The sequence below is a fragment of the Cricetulus griseus genome (genome assembly GCF_003668045.3).
Source record: "Cricetulus griseus strain 17A/GY chromosome 1 unlocalized genomic scaffold, alternate assembly CriGri-PICRH-1.0 chr1_1, whole genome shotgun sequence".
NCBI lineage: Eukaryota > Metazoa > Chordata > Mammalia > Rodentia > Cricetidae > Cricetulus > Cricetulus griseus.
Genome location: NW_023276807.1, coordinates 102005453 through 102026646, shown reverse-complemented (window position 1 = coordinate 102026646; position 21194 = coordinate 102005453). Strand labels below are relative to the sequence as shown.

The 21194-nt window shown below is 42.3% G+C and overlaps 1 protein-coding gene across 12 annotated transcripts in view; it reads right to left on the bottom strand.

Annotated features, from left to right (window-relative positions):
* Depdc5 (DEP domain containing 5, GATOR1 subcomplex subunit) overlaps positions 1-21194 on the bottom strand; it is a 124689-nt gene that overhangs the window by 6423 nt on the left and 97072 nt on the right. For 8 of the 12 annotated variants that reach the window (XM_027387230.2, XM_027387229.1, XM_027387228.2 and 5 more), the window contains 6 exons: positions 20032-20109; positions 19293-19425; positions 15184-15325; positions 12966-13193; positions 8810-8979; positions 2451-2622 (listed from right to left, as the gene is read on the bottom strand). In XM_027387230.2, the coding sequence (XP_027243031.1) occupies positions 2451-2622; positions 8810-8979; positions 12966-13193; positions 15184-15325; positions 19293-19425; positions 20032-20109 (923 nt within the window). Of the gene's footprint in view, positions 1-2450; positions 2623-8809; positions 8980-12965; positions 13194-15183; positions 15326-19292; positions 19426-20031; positions 20110-21194 lie in introns of those variants that run through there. The other 4 variants (XM_027387231.2, XM_027387234.2, XM_027387237.2 and 1 more) reach the window with 2 other exon arrangements.

The window sequence follows — 21194 nt, the reverse complement described above, 5'->3', positions numbered from 1 at the left end:
TCTATTAAAACACAAACCTGAAGTGTACATTAGCTGCTTCTGAAAACAACACCCACCCATGTTTCTAACACCACTAATTTTCCAATTCCCTGTAAAGAAAGAATATGACTAGCTCCATTTTAAGGGCAAGGAATATAAAATGAATTCTTGAGAAGTCAGCAGCAGCAGAGGGGAGGAGGGCAGAGCAGGAGAATCTGTCCTCCATCACTGACTGAATTACTCCAGCTCCCTCTTCCACAAGGCAGCTGCAGAGGACCAAAAGCAGAATGGAGAAGGGAAGGTTGAGTACTCTGTCACATAGCAACAGGATGGAGGTTTTGAGGGTCCGGCTACAACAGCATAGACAACCCAGAGACTAGGGATGCAGTGGCTTTGATACTCTGTCCATAATTAGAACTTTCTTTAAAATAAATTGGAAACACACACACACACACACCCCACATACACAATCAGACAGACACACAGACACAAATACATATGCAGCAGATACACCCATACCCACATACCTACCACATCTGTGTCAGTCTGAAGACTCAGACTCACTGTTATAAGAAGCGGAGATAAGAAAACAAGAGGCACAGAATCTAGAATATTGAATTTTAGACTTGGGTCCTTATTCCTTTAACTAGGACTTTTCTCTGTAACCATGGTAACCAACTGAAGTTGATGGTTTAGAAGACCAGGTCAGAACCATCACCAGCCCTGCGAGCAATCCTGTTACAGTGAGGAGAGCATCCCTAAATGTGGAAAGGTAACTGTAGTCCCTCAAGATACTGACAATACTACAATGAGTTGCCTGGCTTACAACTCTGGAAGGAACAAAAACCATTCACATTTAGGACTGCATAAACCATGCTGTGAGGTAGGCAGAAATACCTATGTGTGCAAAGGGACTTTGTAAGCTCTGTGCAGCTCAGAATCTCTGGCTACTGATGCAGAGGGACTCTGCCGGGCTCAGGTACAAAAATGTCTTGTACCCTATAAGCGGAGAGTACAGACTGTTGGAACTAGTAGGGCAGCCTGTCCTAAAACCACAGGATTACTAAGTTTAGCCTGCCCTACCTGGCAAGCCCTCCTCACCCTCCTCGCCATTTAGCAGAACAAAAACTTACATGGAGTGGGAAGAAAATATTTCTCTGACACCAAAGCTGTCTCTTTCATGTTTATAATCTTTCTATCAGATAGCTCCTGACACATCAGCATCAACTCCAGCCTTTTGCTTTTGACAATGTCATCTTGAACTCATGGAAAGCTTTTTGAGAGGTATTTATGCGTAAGTGCTTGGTGATAGCAATGGGAGGTATGGATAGGGGTAAAAGGCATATCAGGGTGGTCCCCTGTGCTGCCTCCCTTCCTGACAGAAGGAAGGGTTCTAATATGCAGCATTGGAGATACACACAGGGAGCCTGGGATTTACAAAGCCTTTCCCAGCTTTGCAGGACAATGTTTCCTGTTTTGTTTTTGATGGTCTCTCTAGGGGCTTTTTGCATGGAATAGCATGCAAAAACCTCTCCTCAATTTCAAACAATCATTGCAGTGATCAGGTGGCTGAGAGTACACAGGGCATGGCAGAGCTGGCAGATTGGCTCTAGCCACCAACACAAGAAAAACCCAAAGCTCAAAAGCATTAAGTGAGCTGTCCCAGATTAACCAGTCACTGATCAGATGTCCAGCAGAGGCTGGAGAAGCAGCCTCAGAGGATAAGAGTCTTGATTGCTCTTGCGTAAGACTTAAATTTGGTTCCCAGCACCCTTGGGGTGGCTCACAACTATCCAGAACTCCAGTTCCAGGAGATCCAACTCCCTCTGTAAGCACCAGGTACACATGAGGTGTACAGACATAAATGCAGACAAAACATTCATATGTATAAAATAAAATTGAAAATTAAAAAAAAAATCCAGGGTAAAATCCAGATTATTCCACCTCTTGTAAAATGGCTCTCTTAGGGGTTAGAAAAATGGCTCAATGGTTAAGAACAATGGCTGCTCTTCCAGAGGACCTGAGTTCAATTCCCAGCACCCACATGGTGGCTCACAATCATCTGTAATGAGATCTGATGCCCTCTTCTGGCATGAAGGCAGAGCACTGTATACATAATAAATAAATAAATCTTTAAAGAAAAAGAAAAGAAAAGAAAAGAAAGAAAGAAAGAAAGAAAGAAAGAAAGAAAGAAAGACTCTCTTAACTAGCCTGTAGTTTTTGTAGCTTGTTTTTCTTAGGCTATGTTCACTGGACAGCAATGGGCTTCATTATGACATTTCAGACAAGTATCCTCATTCCCTTCTCTCAACCCACTTCCCACTTATCCTTTCCTCCTTCTGAATGGTCAACCTCCTGCTTTCTGTTTCTTACTCATGTCTTTGTTTCTACTTATGAGAGAACATAGGGGACTGTTCCAGGGATGGGGGACTGATGCAGTGACAGACCCTTTAGAAGGGAGTAGCTCTTACTGTCGAACAGGTGTTCGCTGCCGTCCTTGAGCAAGCAGCTGAGGTTGAGTGGAATGAAGAGCTGGGCTCGCAGAGGATCGCCATACAGGTAACTGGGCAGTGCAAAAGGACCCTCCAAAACTGGAACTAACAAGAAGCCGCAGGAGGTAGCTTTTCGATGCCAACCTTGGACCTGAATGAAAGCACAAACAGCATCATCTCCAGGTTCTTTTCAATCAAAGAAAATACCTCTGCTTCCAAAGAGCAGACCTGCCAGAGTGGCAGCATACATATCAATAGGCATATTCACTTATTCAAGTTCTCTGGCTCTAGCAATTTTGCTTCTCGATGAATGCTAGAAAAACTGAGTTCAGCACACAGCTTCTCTTCATGGCTCAAGCTTCTGACCTTCAGTTTCTTTTGCAAGGAACTAACTTGTGAGAGCTGAAACCGTTCTTATTCTGTGAAATGTCAGAAGCAAGGACACAAGACAAAGGCTGAATCTTTCTAGTTTTGTTGTGGACCAAGTCCAGTGTATCAAATAAGGAAATAACCCACTGTTACTTGATGTAGGGGGGGAGATGACTGTAGTGGCTTCTAGCCAAAGTGACCAGCTTTTGCATACAGGAGAGTACACTCCAGGGAACTCCTAAAACTATCTTCCTGAAAGCCAGAGTTCTTGTAAGTAACTCCAACAATCAATGTTTCCTCAGGGGACTATGTAATTTTTTTTCTTTTAATACGTTTAAAAAAAAAACATAAAATGGGTATTTAAAACAAACACACAAAAAACCAAACTGGTGGGCTGCTGAGATGGCTCCTTGGTAAAGGCACCTGCCATCAACATTGATGACCTAAGTTTTATCTCCCTGAAACTACACAGTGGAAGGCAAGAACTAACTCCCTCGACTTGCTCCCTGGCCTCCACATATAGATTATGGTCCACACACATACAGGTAAATTTAAAAAACAAAAACAAAGAACAAAACAATCCCAACCTAAAGTCAAAAACCCCAGGCTAAAGGTGTATGTTAGTGATGAGTGCTTGTCCAGCATGCGGTCCCGATTCCCCTTCTGAGAATTCACATCCCCCCCCACAAACAAAAGAAACAAGAAGCTCATGGATGTGACTCTAGTACAGAGGGGAGATCTGATGCATCTATTTTTCTTTTCTTCTTCTTTTTTCTTTTTTTTCTGATAGGGTGTCAGAATGTTGCCCAGGCTTGTCTGAACTCTGGGCTCCTCTACTTCTGTCAAGCATTAAAAGATACAAGCTGAGGGTGGTGGCACATATTCATAGTCCCAAGTCCTTGGGTGGCTAAAGCAGGACGACCACTTGTGCCAGGGGTTCTAGGCCAGTGTGGGCAGTATATCAAGGCTCCCATCCTTTAAAAAAAAAAAAATACAGTAGCTGAGGAGGCCAGAAGAGAGTGTTGGATCTTCTCGCACTAGAGTTACAAAGTTACAAATGGTTGTGAGCTGCCATGTGGGTGCTGGAAATCAAACCTATGTCCTCTGGAAGAGCAGTCAATGCTCCCCCCCCTCCCCGTTTTTTCATGGCAGAGTTTCTCTGTGTAACACACCTATCTGTTCTGGACCTCACTATGATGACCGGGCTGATCTTGAACTCACAGAGATCTGCCTGCCTCTGCCTCCTGAGCACTGGGATTAAAGGTGTGTGCCACCATGTCCTGCATGCAGCTAGTAAGAGCTCTTAATTGCTGAGCTGTCTCTCTAGCTTCTTTGTTTCTTTTCTTTGGCAAAGCCTCGTTATATAACCCAGTATCGTTATTTGAATGAGAAGTGTCCCTCATAGTCTTGGGCATTTCAATGTTTGGTCCTCAGTTGGTGGCACTCTTTGGGGAGAGGAAGGAAGTATAGACGTGTTGAAGGAAGTGTGTCAGTAGGGGTGGGCTTTGGGAATTTCTAGCTCACATCAGTTCAGAATGTGAGCCCTTGTTTCTGGCTCTTGCTGATGTTCCTTTACTCTACTGTCCTGGATTCTAACCTTCTGGAACCATAATCCCAAATAAATCTTTCTTTTATATATTGAAAAAAAATACAGTTTACCCATAGCTTGACTTAAACAAATGATTCTTTAAAAACTACACTTGAAGGTGCTGTGTCGATGGCTCAGTAGGTAAAGTATCTTGTTTCAAATACCCAGAGCACTCATCAAAGACTATTTTTATTTTTATGTGTATGTGTAGATCTGGAGTTACAGGCAATTCTGATCTGCCACATGAGTGCTAGAAATGGAGCCCGGATCCTCTTGAAGATCAGCCAGTGCTAACCTCTGAGCCATCTCTCCAGGCCCTGGAACCCACTTTTACAAAGTCTGGCATGGGATCATGGGTCTGTAACCCTGTGCACATGCATGCATGTACCCAAAAACACCCAGACATACATCATATGTAAATGTTACATATATACAAAAACAATAACAGAAGACAACTATTCTTAGTTCCATCAGAGAGACAAACACAAACGCAATAGTCAGCAGCTGGAGAGATGGCTCAGTGGCTAAACATACTAGCTGATCTTCCAGAGGACCTGCATTCGATTCCCAGCACCCCAGTTGCAGGGAATCCAACATCCTCTTCTGGCCTCTGGGAGCACTACATTGTGCAGAGACATACATACAGGCAAAACACCCATACACGCAAAATAACAAAGTAAAATTTTAAAAATAAATAAAAACACAAAAGTAAAGCCAAAATCTCTAGTTTGACTGACTTATTTCTAAAGCTTTGTCAAAAATCTTTTTATCAGAGGTAATATTTATCCTCATAAAATCTTTGTAAGCCAGGTAGCACAGTCCTTTAATCCCAGAATTTGGGAGGTAGAGGCAGGTGGATCTCTGTGCATTCAAGGCCGGCCTGACCTACAGAGCGAGTTCCAGGACAGCAAGGGCTACACAAAGGGACCCTGTCTTAGGGTGGAGGGGATTCAGGGAGGAGATCTGATTTGTAACAAACATGGGCAATGCCTTAAAAGAAGTCATCTGTTGCCGGCGTTGGTGGCACAAGCCTTTAATCCCAGCACTTGGGAGGCAGAGGCAGACGGATCTGTGAGTTCAAGGCCAGCCTGGTCTCCAGAGCGAGTGCCAGGATAGGCTCCAAAGCTCCAAAGAGAAACCCTGTCTCAAAAAAAAAAACCAAAAAACCAAAAAACCAAAAAAAAAAGCCTGCTGGGTGGTGCTGGCACACACCTTTAATCCCAGCACTCAGGAGGCAAAGGCAGGTGGATCTCTAAGGTCCAGGACAGACTGGTCTACACAATGAGTTTCAGGACAGCCAGGGCTATACAGAGAGCAGAGAGAAACCCTGTTGTGAAAAACTAAAAACAAACCAAAACTCCCCCAAACAAACAAATAAAAAACATCAAAAAACCACTATGATAAATACATTAGCTGCTTTCAGTGGATTTTACATGAATAGATGTGAAAACTGAACTTTTTAAAGACAGTTGCTAAATTCCTTGGTAGGAACAACACTCCTTTTCCTGACTGTAACTATATAGGTGTGAGTGAGTGCTGTGGTCATGCTGCATGCTGTTTTGAGATACAGTCACCCCACTGTCAACCTGTTGGAGAAGAGCTGGTGTCCTCCACAAGGTGAACAGAGCTGGATGAACACCTGAAATAGTCTTTCTTTCCTGCTTTGTTTTGTGTTTTTGAACCATGGTCTTGCTGTGTAGCCCATGCTGGTTTAGGATTGGAACCTTCTGCTGTCACCTCACATCTGGGATTACAGATTCATGCCAACGTGTCTAGCAGCTGGTATTCCTTTTGACTTGGACCTTTGGTGCATGTATGTGAGACAGGTCGAGGTCAAGGCCAGGTATTTTCCTCTACCACTCACTCTCACTATATTTTGTGTGTACATGATACAAGTGTTTGCATGTGTGCGCACACACCACACAATGCATGTGTGCAGGTCAGGGCACAACCCTGGATGCTGCTCTTCACTTTCCACCTTGCCTGAGACAAGGTCTCTTGTTCACAGCTGTGTGTGCCACGCTACCAATAATACTAGGGCTGGGACAGAGGGCTGGAGAAGTGCTGGAGAGATGGCTCAGTGGTTAAGAGCACTGAGGACTTGGGTTCAATTCCCAGAACCCACATGGCAGCTCATAACTGTCTGTAAGTCCAGTTCTAGAGGATCCAACGCCTTCATACAGACATACATGCAGGCAAACCACCAATGCAAATGAAATAAACATAAGCAAATGCTTTAAAAAACAATAACAAACATATTATATATATATATATATATATATATATATATATATATATAAAACGAAACAAAACAGTAGGGCTGGGGTGGCAAAGACAAGGGCTCAATGGCCAAGATAGCTTAGCCAAAATGACAAACTTCAAGTTCAGTGAGAGACCCTATCTCAGAATATTTGCTTGCTACCAAATCTGGCAACCTGGGCCCTACATGGTGAAGAGAAAATTGACTGACTCATAAGTCCTACACACACCCTACCTCTCTTTCTCTCACAAATAAATATGATTTTTAAAATAAGGTGGAGCAACTGGGGAGATGGCTCAATGGATAGAGCACAATTATGAGGACCTGAGTTTGAATCCCCAGGACCCTCGCTTGGAAAGGTTTGGCTTTTATGTAGGTGCTGGGATCAGAACATAGATTCTCAATATTGTACAATTAAGGACTCTGACCACCAACCCAACTCCCTAGATACCACCTCCCCTTAACTCAGATCTTATAGATGCTCCTTGGATAAGTACCTTTCCAAGCGAAGAGTCCTTGAAGATACTAATGCCACACAGACTATGCCTAACAGAAACAGACCAGGAGAAATATCCCCAATATCCCATGCTTTGTGAGACAAAATTAGGCATACAAACTCTTGAAAATTAACTTGCTGTCCTGTGCTGCACTTACTTCTCTCAAGAGATCTGCTAGCATTCACTAAATAATTATTTTTGCTTTCCAGCTGTGCTCAGCTATGTGATAAAATGCTTGGGCTGGTGTTAGAGGGGAGTGGGAATCAAGTGACACATGAAAATATTTTGGGGGAGCTGAATTTGTGAGCATAAAAGGAGGAGCAGACTGTGGTGATGGCTAAGGAGGGCTCTGAGAAGACACTGACAGCTAAGGAGTGCTTATTTTATAGTGCCTTAGCTGGGGATGGGCAGTGGTTTGAGTTGGCTTCACAGCACAGTATATATAAGTAGACCAGCTAACACTTGTGACACTGTGGGCCAGTTGCTTCTTTGAGGGACCTGATCATTAACAGAGAACTCCAGTAGCTGTCCATTAAATATTAATAATATATCCAATCTTCCCCCTGTTGTGGGGTTGACAAAGGTATCTGTAGACACTGCCAAATGCCCCAGAAGACAAACTCACTCTTGTTTGAGGAACAGAAGTTAAAACCAATGATATTCACCAACTGGGAATTGGTGAGGTAAACTATGGAATGAATAAATACTATAATATTCTGTAGCCATTAAAAATAATGAAGCAGGGACTTGAGAGATGGCTCAGAGGTTAAGAGCACTGAGTGCTCTTCCAGAGGTCCTGAGTCAATCCCCAGCACCCACATGGTGGCTCACAACCATCCATAATGAGATCTGGTGCTCTCTTCTGGCCTGGAGGCATACATGCAGAGCGAATACTGTATACATAATAAGTAAATCTTTAAAAATAATGGAGCAAAAAAAATTAAACCCAACAAATAAAAAACAAGGCAGATTTATTTGTGCTGGTATAGAAGATACACAGGTAACAGAAAAAAAAACACAATGTAAATATATATTCAGCATGTGTACATTAGTGTGTTCTCACTCTGAATTCTAGGCTGATCTAGAACATTATGTATATAGCTAAGTGGCCTTGAACTTGTAGTGATTCTTTTATATCAACACCTCAAGTGCTGAGATTTGTTTTTGGGTATGAGCCACCATGGCCAGCTAGCCTACCACCACTTTGTATAGACAAAGAGTCCCCAGAGTGTTCTAAACATGGGTATAGTGATGGCTGCTTTTAGATGGAAGTCCCAGGACACAAAGGAGAGTTGGGGTTTTCTTTTCACTCTGGACCAGTAGTTACAAGTTTTGGAAAATGTCTGGTTAGCACGGCTAGTGATATGCTACTGGTATTCAATAGGAAGAAGAGGCCAGAATGTTCAACAACCTACGATGGGCAGTCACTCACAACAGACAGTCACTCACAACAGACAGTCATCTGGTGCCCATACAGTAATGCCTAGGCGAAGAAACACTAGTCTATACTCTAAACTCCTATGTTTTATGTTTTAAGGTTATCCTAACAGGTTAAAGGTTATATGAAAGTGACAGGAACCTCTACAAAGCACCCCCTTGCCTTAAAGGAAGGTGATAGTCTCACCATCTCGAAGAGTACTGTGGCAGTCACTGCCATCCAGTGTAGCTTGATCTCAAAGGCTGCATTGAGAGAGAAGTTTCCGTGGTAGTAACAGCTGCACCACTCTAGCCGGTCCGTTCGGTTGTTCACATCGACATCCAGGGTCACAGTCCTCTGCTCTGGGACAGTGGCAGCTGTGTCAGCACACAGAGGGGGGTGGGGACACACAAAGAGAGGCACAGGAGTGGGATGATGTAGAAGAATGAACAACTAAGTATCATAAGCATGAAACTGCAGAAGTGCCCAACAAAGGTTCCTATTTCTGAAAATCACTAGTCACCAGGCCAGGGGTCTGCAAAAACTTGTTCTGCTTGTCTTAGATAATAATTATTTTATGTTTTATGAGCTCTCTCTAAGCAGCTGTGCTACTGTAGGGCACAAGCACCATAGATATTACATAAGAGACTGGTGTGTTCAGTTATGTTCCAATAAAACTTTATAAAAACAGATGAAATTTTAGAATAAGTTACTCTGTATGTTACACCACCGTGAATTTATACAAACCCACAGGATGTACAATACCTAATATAAATTTCGGATTTTGGGTGATGACAGTGCATCCATGTTTGTGGATCAGAACAAATGTCATTGTGGTGGGGGTTGACAGTGAAGGAGGCTGGGTATAAAAAGAGCAGCGGATCTATGGGAAGCCTTTGCTCAACTGTGCTGGAGAGCTAAAATTCATTTTAAGAAAATTAGCGATCACAGCCACACATGATAGCTTAACCCCCTAATTCTAGCATTCAGAAGGTTGGGCAGAAGAAATATAAGTTAGAGGACATCTTTACTATATAGTTAGGCCCTGTCTCAAAAAAAAAAAGAAAAAAAAAAGAAAAGAAAAGAAAGAAAGAAAAAGAAAATCTGGGGGCTAGAGAAATGACTTAGCACTTAAAAGGGCTTGTTGCACAATCAATGAAGCCCAGAATTCAGACCCCAGTACCCACATAAAAAGCCAGATGTCCCCCACACACCTGCAACCAGCTTCAAAGGAGGCAGAGACAGGAGGATCACGGGGCTTGCTGGCTTTCAGCCTAGCTGAGAAAACACAAAGACACAGGGAGAGATCCTGCCTCTAAGGACCGAAGTCCTTTGAGTGTAACAACATGTTACAGAAGGATACCTAATGTCCTTTTGTGGCCTCCATGTGTGTCCAAATACAAATACATGTAAATGTAAAAAAGTGTAGGAGGGACAGTTATAAAATAAAGCCATAAGCTAGATTTAGCCAATTATGCAGCAGTTTGACTCCTTAGCCCATCCATTTTCTTCTTTTACGAGGGAGAGAGATTATCTTAACCAGGATCACGAAGTCAGAAACTCAACTAGACTGTACCTAAGATCTTCAGGATTCAATGACCCACAAACAGATAAAAGGAAAAACAGCCTAGACCAACCACAGTGAGAAATATTACCTTTCTGGTTTCCTCCCAGGAAGGTATTAATTAGTTCTATAATATTTTCTGAGGAAATGAAAGCCTATCCTATTGCAGACATGTAACTCAGGGCTTTGACTCCATGGACATTAACCACATTCAGCACACCTAGGTTTTCTCTAAGTCAGGATCCGCTCTCACATCCTTACTCCTCAGTTTTTCTTTCTCTGAAAGAGTCAGTTTGTTCTGGGTTCTGTAGGTAGAAGCTCTGAGTGGCTCCTAAGTCAACAAATTTAATGAGCTTCTGTTGGTAGGTAGGAGAGCACTACCTCGGGCACTGAATGACACTCTCCCAATACTAGAACATGCAAAATGGGCAAAGCTCTTGATTTGGAGCTGGGAGAGCCAACCTGCTGCAATTCCAGCCACATACGCATGTCTCTGAAAACCTTGTTTCCTTGTCTGCAAACTGATATGGCAGCCCAGCCAAAAAGCATGTGGCTAAGAAAGGTTTACAGACTCCCTTACTTGCCTTCTATGTGTCTCCTCTTCTCTACTTCCATTAAGCCTTCCTTCCAGTTTATGACACTAATGCTCAAAGTGAGGCCTATTTGTGGCTTGATGAACACCTGAGGCACATTTGGTACCCTTACTTGGTTACTCTGATACTAAAATGTTCATTAAAGCTAGATTCTGTCTGGGCTTCATGGACCTGATTTATGACACTCTCAGGAGCCCTTTACTCAACAGTCAAAGAGAGCTGCATTCTCTGGGCTTGCACACTATGTATATATTCCTCCAGGTAAAAAAGCCCCAGTCACAAAACCAAAGGCAAGTGGTAAACATCATCAATGACTTGGGACATCTCTCTTCTATTATCAGGTCTGTTAAGTGCAGAATAAGTGAGTCTAGGGGGCACCCAGGTGGTAATTACTCTATCACTGGCTTTGTGCTTCCAGGGTAAGATTTGACAATGCAAATGCTTCTAGCAGGCTTTCAGTGTGGACAAAGGTACAGCCAGCTACATGGAAATTAATCAATATGCATAAGCCCAGAAGAGAAACAAGCACAGCATTCTAGGGGGCTATTAATGACCTGGAGAGCCCATCAGTATCACTACAGGAGAAAGAATACTGAAGCTCAGCCCTCACAACCAGAGCTGTCTCAAAATGGAGCAAGTCTCAACAGTGAGTGCCAGGTTGAAGGAATTTTTCAAAAGAAGCTAGCTCCATAGTCATCAGCATTGCTTTGGGAAAAGTTCAGGGGTCAGTTTGCATAGAAGCATGCAACAGTCCCTTATGACTCCAAGATCTAACACACTGTGTGGCAAACATGAGAAGACCTATGCATGAACATGAACGGAAGGCATGTGGTACTTGTTTCTGCAAGACTCTCAGATGCCTCTGCAGCATCCATGCTCGGTGACAAAGGATGGGGAAGTGGGAGCCACCACAGGCCAAGCCAAAGGTCTATGTATCAACATTAGGTAGGCATTTCAAAACAGCTTTCTGCTGCTACCTCCAAATGAGAATCACAGGCTTTTAAAAAGGAACAAGCAAACAAAAAGGCAACCCCAAATAACATTAAATAAACAAACATCCACCCAACCGAATCACAGGCAATAGTGAAACTCAGGTCTTTCTCTTCTGCAAGTCATCTTAGATTTTTTTCCGAGGAAGAATTCAAATGTTGAGGTTATGCCCTGCTTATTTCTTTAGCAAATAAATAAACTGGTTATTTTTTTGGGACAGGGCCATAACTATGCAGCCTGGGCTGGCCGCAAACTCACAGTCCCTGCCTTGCTTCTCTCAAGTGCTAGAATTCCTGATCTGTACCACCAACTACATCTGTCCAGAAAGAGATTGTCTGTCTGTCTACCTTCCTTTTTTGTGTTTTGAGACAGGGTCCTAGCTGTCCTTGAGCTCACAGAGCTCTTCCTGCTTCTGCTTGCCAAGTGCTAGGATTAAAAGCAAGCCTACTACACCCAGTCATAAGATATCTTAATTAACTCTTGTTTTTACTTAGAAACATTTTTTTTCTTGTTAGGCATGATGGTGAATGCATTTAACCAGTGGTTCTCAACCTTCCTAATGCTGTGATCCTTATACAATTCTCATATATACAATTCCTCATGTTGTAGTAACCTCCAACCATAAATTATTTTTGTTGCTACTTCATAACTGTAATTTTGCTACTGTCACAATTTGCAATGTAAATATCTGTGTTTTCCAGTGGTCTTAGGTGACCCCTATGAAAGGGTTGTTTGACCCACAAAGGGATCGAGACCTACAGGTTAAGAGTCTCTTCTTGGGGGCTGGAGAGATTACTCAGTGGCGAAGAGCTCTGGCTGCTCTTCCTGAGGACCTCAGTTCAATTCCCAGCACCCACATAGCAGCTCATAACTGTAAGTCCAGTTCCAGGGGATTTGATCACACACACACACACACACACACACACACACACACACACACACACACACACACACACACACACACACAGGCAAAACACCAGTGCAAAGGAAATAAAAATAAATACATTTTTTAAAAAAAGAGCCTCTGCTTTAAATCTAGCAGAGGCAGGTGGATCTTTGTTCACTGCAGGCCAGCCAGGACCACACAAAAAGACCCTCTCTCAAACAAACAATTTTCTTATGGTTCTAAGTAGGGCCTTGTACATGCTAGAAGGCTAGCGACCACCCTTCCCCAGCCACCTGCTATTCCCAGAATCTAACTAGGTCAAGAACTTACCTAACAGTGCAGCGGCCTGGCTCCGTCCTCCAAAACTTCGGCTGAAGGAGCTGTGCCTGCTTGCATAAGAGGCTGGCCGGCTGGGTAACCAGGGCAGGAGGAAGGCAGGAATCTCAGAGTGTACAAGTTCTTCTGCCACAAAGGCCACCTCAAACCATTTGCGCTGGAAGCTGGCAAAGTCATCCACTCCTGCTGTGTGCCAGGGGGCAGTGGGCTGCTGCATAGCCACTGGGAAGAAGCAGGGAGAAGTAAAGGATCTCTTATCACAATGCTGCTTTTCTGACTGATACATGGTACAATACAGATAAACCACATTATGCTAAGTGAAAGGAACCTGGTGTAGAAGCCTACGTATTGTATGTCTCCACACATAGGACATTTTCAGAAACACAAAGCCTACAAGTGCTTATATAGGGAATGTTTGGAAAGGGAGGACTTGAGCAGTAACAGCTAACAAGAAAGAGATAGTGGTTGCACAATACTGTGAATGGCTTTTGTTATGTACACTAATTTTAAGTTAATAAGCTTTAATTCAATTTTTAAAATCTCATCAGTTTTATAATAATTTCAGGACATAAAATGTTGTAGGTTTTTCTTTTTCTTTTTTTCTATTAGAAGGTAAAAATAGATACTAAATGTACAAGAATACACAGTGAATGGCACCAACTATACCATATCATGTGTGGACCCAAAGTTGAAGAAGTGATTTACCACAATGTGGGAGTCACTTCCAACTAGTCCCCATGCATTTGAAATTCATACACTATGGAGGCTGATCTGAATCCTTGGAGTCTTCAGAGCTATGCAAGCCAGAAATTATGTTAGAAATTGTTCCCCATTGGAGAATTCCTTTTTTTCATTAAAAAGGGGTGAGGGTTGCTAAGTAGCAGAGTATCTGCCTAATGTGCATAGGCCTTGGGTTCAATCCTAGAGCCACAATAAACAGGCAAACACATGCAGCCCCCTGGACTCACGAGCTATATCTACATCTACAGATTTGATCACCTACATGGGAAATTTTTTTTGGGGGGGGAAGAGAGTATTTATATTGAATATGACCAAATTTTTTCTCGTTTCCTAAACAATATAGTACAATACAGCAGTACTTTTTTTTTTATCAGTTTTACTATAAATAATTTGGGGATGATTTAAAGAATATAAGAGAAGGAGCTAGAGAGATGGTTTAGTGGTTAAGAGCACTGGATATTCTTGAAGAGGACTGGGTTCAGTTCCCATCATCTACATGGTAGCTCACGACTGCCTGAAACTCTAGCTCTAGGATATCCAACACCATCTTTTGGCCTCTGCTGACACCTGTACATACATAGGGTACACACACACACACACACACATACACACACACACACACACACAGAGAGAGAGAGAGAGAGAGAGAGAGAGAGAGAGAGAGAAAATAAATCATTAAAAGTAATACAAGAGAGTACAAACAGGTTATATGTGAAACCATGCCATTTTATGTGTAGGCCTTAAACATTGTGATTTTTTATCTTTTCTTTTTTTATCTCAGAGGAGATGGGTTCCTTGAGGTAATCCTCCTCTGATACCAAAGAATAACTTAATTCAAAACATGTCTTGGAAAATCTGGTAGAACTTGGTGGTCTTCTTGAAGGAGTATTTGGAACCTGGAAGCCCAGTAAGTATAAAGTACAATTGGAGCCCATCATGTTATCATCAGAACCAACTAAGCAAGATGGAGGCAGGGTGGGAGTTAAGACACCAAAATATGACCCATAGAAAATTTTGAACCAGGTGCCTTGGCCTCTTTTAGGTTTATCTTCCACCAACACTGTCCTCAAGAAAAACATAGTTGAAAAAATAACCCATTGTCTGGGCTAGAGAGATGATTGTGTGGTAAGAATGCATGCTGCTCCTGCAGAGGACTCCAGTTTGGTTCCCAGCATCTAAATCAGGTGGTTTGCACTGTCTGTAGCTCCAGCTCCAGGAAGATCCAACACTTCTGGCCTCTGAGGGCACCTGAATTCACACACACACACACACACACACACACACACATGCATGCACACTCTTAAAAACAACTAAATAAATCTTTAAAAAAAAAAATCAACACTGTCATTCAGTTATGCTTGAAAATATGTGCAAATGCTGAAAGAAGTTAACACAGTGTCAACTTAAAACACAAAGCCACACATGGAGCTCAAGATGCACTGTGATGTAAAAGATCAGGAAAAGTACTCGCCCCTGTGGTAACTGCATGTGCTTTGGCTCTGACCTCGATCGGGCTCTTTGTCCATTACTATCTTGTAGAAATAGAAGCCATAGATGAAGGTCCGCCAGGCTTCACCAGATGCATGTGTTATGAGCTGCTCTTCCAGCATTTTCTAGGAGAGACAAGGAAAACCTGAAATTTCTGCAGGTGACATCTCAAAGAGGCAGCCCTTGCTTGTGCACAGCAGTCAAGGTAGTAAGTGACAGGAGAACTGAGATCATACCTCTGGTCCTCATTAGACACTGAGAATGTGCTAGTGAAAAGAACCTGTTCTAAGTTATAAAGTGCATGTATTTCATCAAACATTTCAAACATACAGAAAGTAGAGAAAAACTCCTCCAAGTAGATAACCATCTAACATCAATGAATTCAACATTCTGCTAAGCAGTGTGTTCCTCTTCATCTGAGGGAATGTCTCCCAAAATACCTAAAGGAAAACTAGTTGTGTGGCATACACCCCTGTAATCCCACTGGGAAGGTGGAGGCAGGAGGATGAGGGCTTCAAGATCATCTTAACTACCAGACCTTTAGAGAACTAATACCAGTGCTGCTGCTTTTTTTTTTTTTTCTTTTTTTCTCACCAGTGCTTCTTAAACTATTCCATAAAACAGAAAAGGAAAGAAGTCACCAAATTCTTTTTACGGATTTTAATCCTATGCTCATGGATTATAAGAATTAATAGGAAAAGTGCCTACCTTACCAAAAGCAATCTACAGATTCAATGCAATCCATTAAATTTCAATGCCATTTTTCACAGAAATGGGGGGGGAATCCTTAGAAGCTTATATGGAAGCATAGACAGCCAATGTAATTCTGAGCAAAAAGAATATGCTGGAGGGATCACCATACCTGACTTAAAGTTATACTACAATACCTCACCAGCACAAAAACATACAGATCAGTGGACTACATAAGGGAGCCAGATATAAACTCATGCAGCTATAGCCACCTGATTTTTGCAAAGATGGAAAAAAAAATACTCACCGAAGGCAGAAAACAGTCTTCAACAAATAGTGGTGGGAAAACTATTCCACCTCATATAGAAGAATGAAACTAGATCCCTATCTCACTCTTCACAAAACTCGACTCCCAATGGATCAAGAACTTTAATTCAAGACTTGGAATTCTGAAACTCTTAGAAGAAAAGACTGGGCAATACCTAATATCTAGGCATAAGTGAGGACTTCCTGAATAAGACTCAGTAAGTAATGCCAACAACTGACAACTAGGACTTCATGAAACTACAAACTAAACTAGAAAGCCTCTGCATAGCAAAGGCACAGTCAGTGAAGACAGCCTACAGATGGAAGAAAGCCTTTGCTACTTACACAACTGAGAATTAATGTCTAAAATTTGAAAAGAACTAAAAACAATAAATGGTCTAATGAAATGAACAGAGAATTCTCAAAAGATGAAATACAAAATGGCCAATGTCAAAAAATGTTTAGAAAATATGAATTAAAACCACATAGGGAGGGACTGGAGAGATGGCTCTGTGGTTAAGAATGGTTAAGTGGCTGCTTTTTCAGGACTAGGGTTCAATTCCCAGCACCCACATGGCAGTTCACAACCACCTGTATCTCCAGTTGCAGGGAGATATGACTTCCTCTTCCAGCCTCTACAGACACTAGGTGCACAAGAGGTGCTCAGACATACAGGTAAGGAAAAGACCCATATAAAACAACAAAAACTACACAGAGTTTGCCTTGTCCCAGTCAGAAGGCAGTCTTTATGACCAGGAGTGGTGCACATACCTGCAATCCAGTGTTTGGGGAGGCAGAGGCTAGAGGTAATGGGCTGAAGAGAAGGCTCAGTGCTTAAGAGCCTTGCTGAGGACCCATGTTCAGCCCCAACACCTATGTCAGGTAGCTCACAACCACCTGTAACTCTAGCTCCAGGTGATCTGTCACCCTCTTCTGGCCTCTGTGAGTACCTGCATACATCTGCCTACAGACAGACAGACAGACAGACAGACAGACAGACAGACAGACAGACACACACACACACACACACACACACACAAAGAAATCTTAAGAAAAAATACAGATAACGGTTGTGGAGAGATGACTCAGTGGTTAAGGATGCTCTTGGGCAACACCTAGGTTCTAATCTCAGTACCCACATGGCAATTTACAACCACCTGTAACCCCAATTCCAGGTGATGTGACACCCTCTTCTGGCATCTGTACACATGTGGCACACATATACATATTCATTCATGCATGTGTGTACTCGTGGGCACACACACACACACACACACACACACACACACGTGCGCGCGCAGCATAAAAATTGGTAAGATAAAACAAGTAACAAATGCTGGTAAAGATGAGATCAAAAGGGACCCTATACACTGCTGGTGAGAATGTAAACTATTCTAGCCACTGTGGAAGTCAATATGGAGGGTCCTCAAAAAGATCTGAAAATATATCCACCATATGACCCAGCTATACCACTCCTGGATATTTACCCAAAGGACTCTTAGTGAGCATATCACAGCACTTGCACAGCAATGATTACTACAGCACCATTCACAGAGCTGAGTTACGGACAACTGATGTGTCCATCAACAGAGAAATGTGGTATGTGTACACAACGGAACTAATACAAGTAATATTCTCAAGCATGTTTCTTTAATATTTAAAATTTTTTGTTTTATTTGTTTTAGAGATTTATTTATATGTATTGGATCCTCTGAGTTACAGGTGGGTGCAAGCCACCTGATGTGGATGCTGGGTACCAAACTTTGGTCCTCTGGAAGAGCAACAAGAACTCTTAACCGATGAGCCATCTCTCTTCAGCCCCAAGATTTGTTTATTTTATGTTTATGTATGTATGTCTAAGTACATGTCTCAAGCATATTTTTAAAGTGGTTTTATGTAGACATGTGCTGACATGAGAATGGTGTTTTTTTTAAATAGTATTTTAAGTTTAAATAAAGGGCATTGTACTATTTTACCAACTTGTTATTGATATTATGCTTCTGACATTTATCCATGTTGGTATGTGTACCTCCAGCTCATTTCATCTAAATTGGCAGAGTAGCATTTCATTTTACCAACAAGAAAGTAATATTCTCAGGGAGATAGGGTTTGCCAGGGAAAAGCTATGCAAAATAGCATGTCAAGCCCTCCAAAGAGTAAAAAATATCAATAATATTCTTATTCAAATTAGTTATTAAATTTACAATGCAGTGATGACAGACAACTGGTCAACAAATTATCCCGTTTTCTACTATAGACCTCAGTATAGACAGGACAGCTTGAACCATCTCAGTCAAACTGATCTATTCATTCTTCTGCTTAGTTCACTAAACACTGAGTTGAACTTGGCAATAGTATCCCAAGCGCCTACTATGTGTATATGAAAAATGAGCTCTAAGAGGTGGCTCCATCCAGGCTCAAGACACATGAGATGTAGTGACTCCTCAGTCTGGTGCCTTGTACTACTATGTGAAGAAGTCTCTGATGTAGAGCTTAGAATTCAGCCTTAAGACTTGGATACATAGGAATTATCAGGGTAAAACTGGGCTTTGGACCAGGAAGCATTCCCTGAAAAATCCTTCACAGATATTTATCTGAGGGACAAGAACATACAGACTCTGTCCAAAATATTTCAGTTCAGACAATAAATGCTGGCAGACTTTAAAGTCAAAGTGCGCGTGCGCGCGCGCGCGCGCGCACCACACACACACACACACACACACACACACACACACACACACACACTCACCTACCTACCTACCTACCTACCTACCTACCTACCTACCTACCTTATTTATGTATTTCTAAGACAGGGTCTCACTGTGCAGAACAGGATGGCTTCTAACTTACGATCCTCCTGCCTCCACTTTCTCAGTGTTGTTGGGGACTTGTGCTACCACTTCTAACTCTAAGGTCTTCAAAGTCTCTTTCAAAGGAAGACCTGTCCTTTCATCAGTCCCAGATGGACCTCACATCAGTTGAAAACAGATGCTCAGCCCAACTTGCAAATCTCTTTACTGTCATGGGTGACCATTGTGACAGACCCTGAGTACAATGATCTGGGCAGACGAGCCCTCCCTGCTGCTGCTGTCTCACCTGCATAATGTCAATAGCCATCGCCTGTGTCTGCACCCCCTCCACGTTGTTCATCAGCCAGTGCACCACCTCAGCACTGATGAAACAGCATGGTGAGAGGCCCTTCTGTTCAGAGAGCAGCTGGACTCCTGTCCTGAATTCCGATGAGTGAGCAGGAGATGTATGCCCAGTGGCAAGAAGTTAAAAGAAAAGATGAGAAGTGAGGGTTCTTCATATAATTACTAGGCTGAGGGAAATCCCCATGACAGGATAAAAGAACTGAGAGAAGAAGGGACATTTAGAAAATACTTTATCTGCCAGGCATTATACTAGGTACTTCATATAAGAATTTAATCATTTCATTAACCATATGTGTAAAAACTCATGGTAAGGACTGGCAAGACACTCTACATAAAAGTGCCTGCCAACCAAACCTGACTACTTAAAATTTCCAGTAGCCACATCTGGAGGAGGGGATCAACTCCTTCAAGTTGTCCTCTGACTTCCATATATAACTGTGGCATATATGGCCCAGACATGTGTATGCTCTCTAGTTTCCCGAAAGTAGGTACATAAAATGTAATTTTTAAAATTCTCATTATTAAACAAAGTAGCAGAGGCTCAGGGAGGTCAGATAACTTGCCCACATTTCACAGCTGGTAAGTGGCAAAGCAAATGAATCTACCCACCCACACTACCATGGCAAGCCTTCCCTCAGGTACCTTTTGCCCTTGCTTCATAAATGTGTCTGGTCACTTACGAGGGATGCTTCATTGCTTCCAGAATCTCCACCAGGGTAGAGGATGATGTCAGAGAACTTGCTACATGTTGCTGAGAGCTGTAACAGAGTATAATAAAGCAACATGGCACATATGCCAAGAATGGGTTTCTGCTTCAATGTTGTGGGCTGAACCTAAGACCTCACATGTGATGAACAAGTTTTCTTCCTCTAAGTGACACCAGCCCACATCATCTCTGCTTCTTCTGGAGCCAAACACCAGGAAATATTGAAACTGATTATGGTCAAGAAAATTCTGGACAGTTATATCCTGGGGCTAGTTTACAATGTATTCCTATTTCCACAATACGTATACATTTTAAAAGGCAAAGTGATTTTGTATCTAAACACAACACCTTAAAAAGCATCACTCTCAGTCATGTTTCTCCTTCATTTATATGATTGCCTGTGGAAGGCAGAGGAGGGCTTTGGATCCCCTGAAACTAGAGTTACAGGCAGTTGTGAGCCACCTAATGTTAGTGCTGGGACTTAGCTCATGTCCTCTGAGGAGCATGACAGCTCTTAAGTAGAGACACATCTCTAGCTCCATTAATAATTATGTTTCCTAGAAGACTTATGCTACTCTGATTTTGCCTGATAGATGGCCTCTCACATGTCACTTACTTTAACCTTGGCCAACCAAAGAATGTCATGTGATAATTTAGGTGACATCTTACAGGAAAAAACCTTGGAATTATCACTAACCAACTGTAGGACCCCTGGAGTTTCTTGGTCTTTATTTCTTTATATCTGAAAACAGGGACAGTGTTGTTTATGTCATTAAGGATAGTGTGGGGCTAACACATGTAAAACAAGGCACAAGACTGATACACGTGGTGCCTAAAATGGTAGCCAACACTAAAGCAAGTCAGACTAGCTAAATGAACTGGTGAAGGTCCAAGAGTTGGGAAGCATCAGAAACAAAATTTCATTCAAGTGAGTCACATTCCAAAGTCTTGCTCTTTCTACCATCTGCTGCCCAAGTTCTGCCTTGAAGGTGTGACTGTTTAAAATATGTTTAAGCCAGCTGTGGTGGCACTTGCCTATAATCCCAGCACTCCAGAGGTTGAGTCGGGAGGATCATGAGTTTGAGATCAACTTAGGCTACATGGAAAGGCCTATTACATAGATGGAGATGGGGAGAT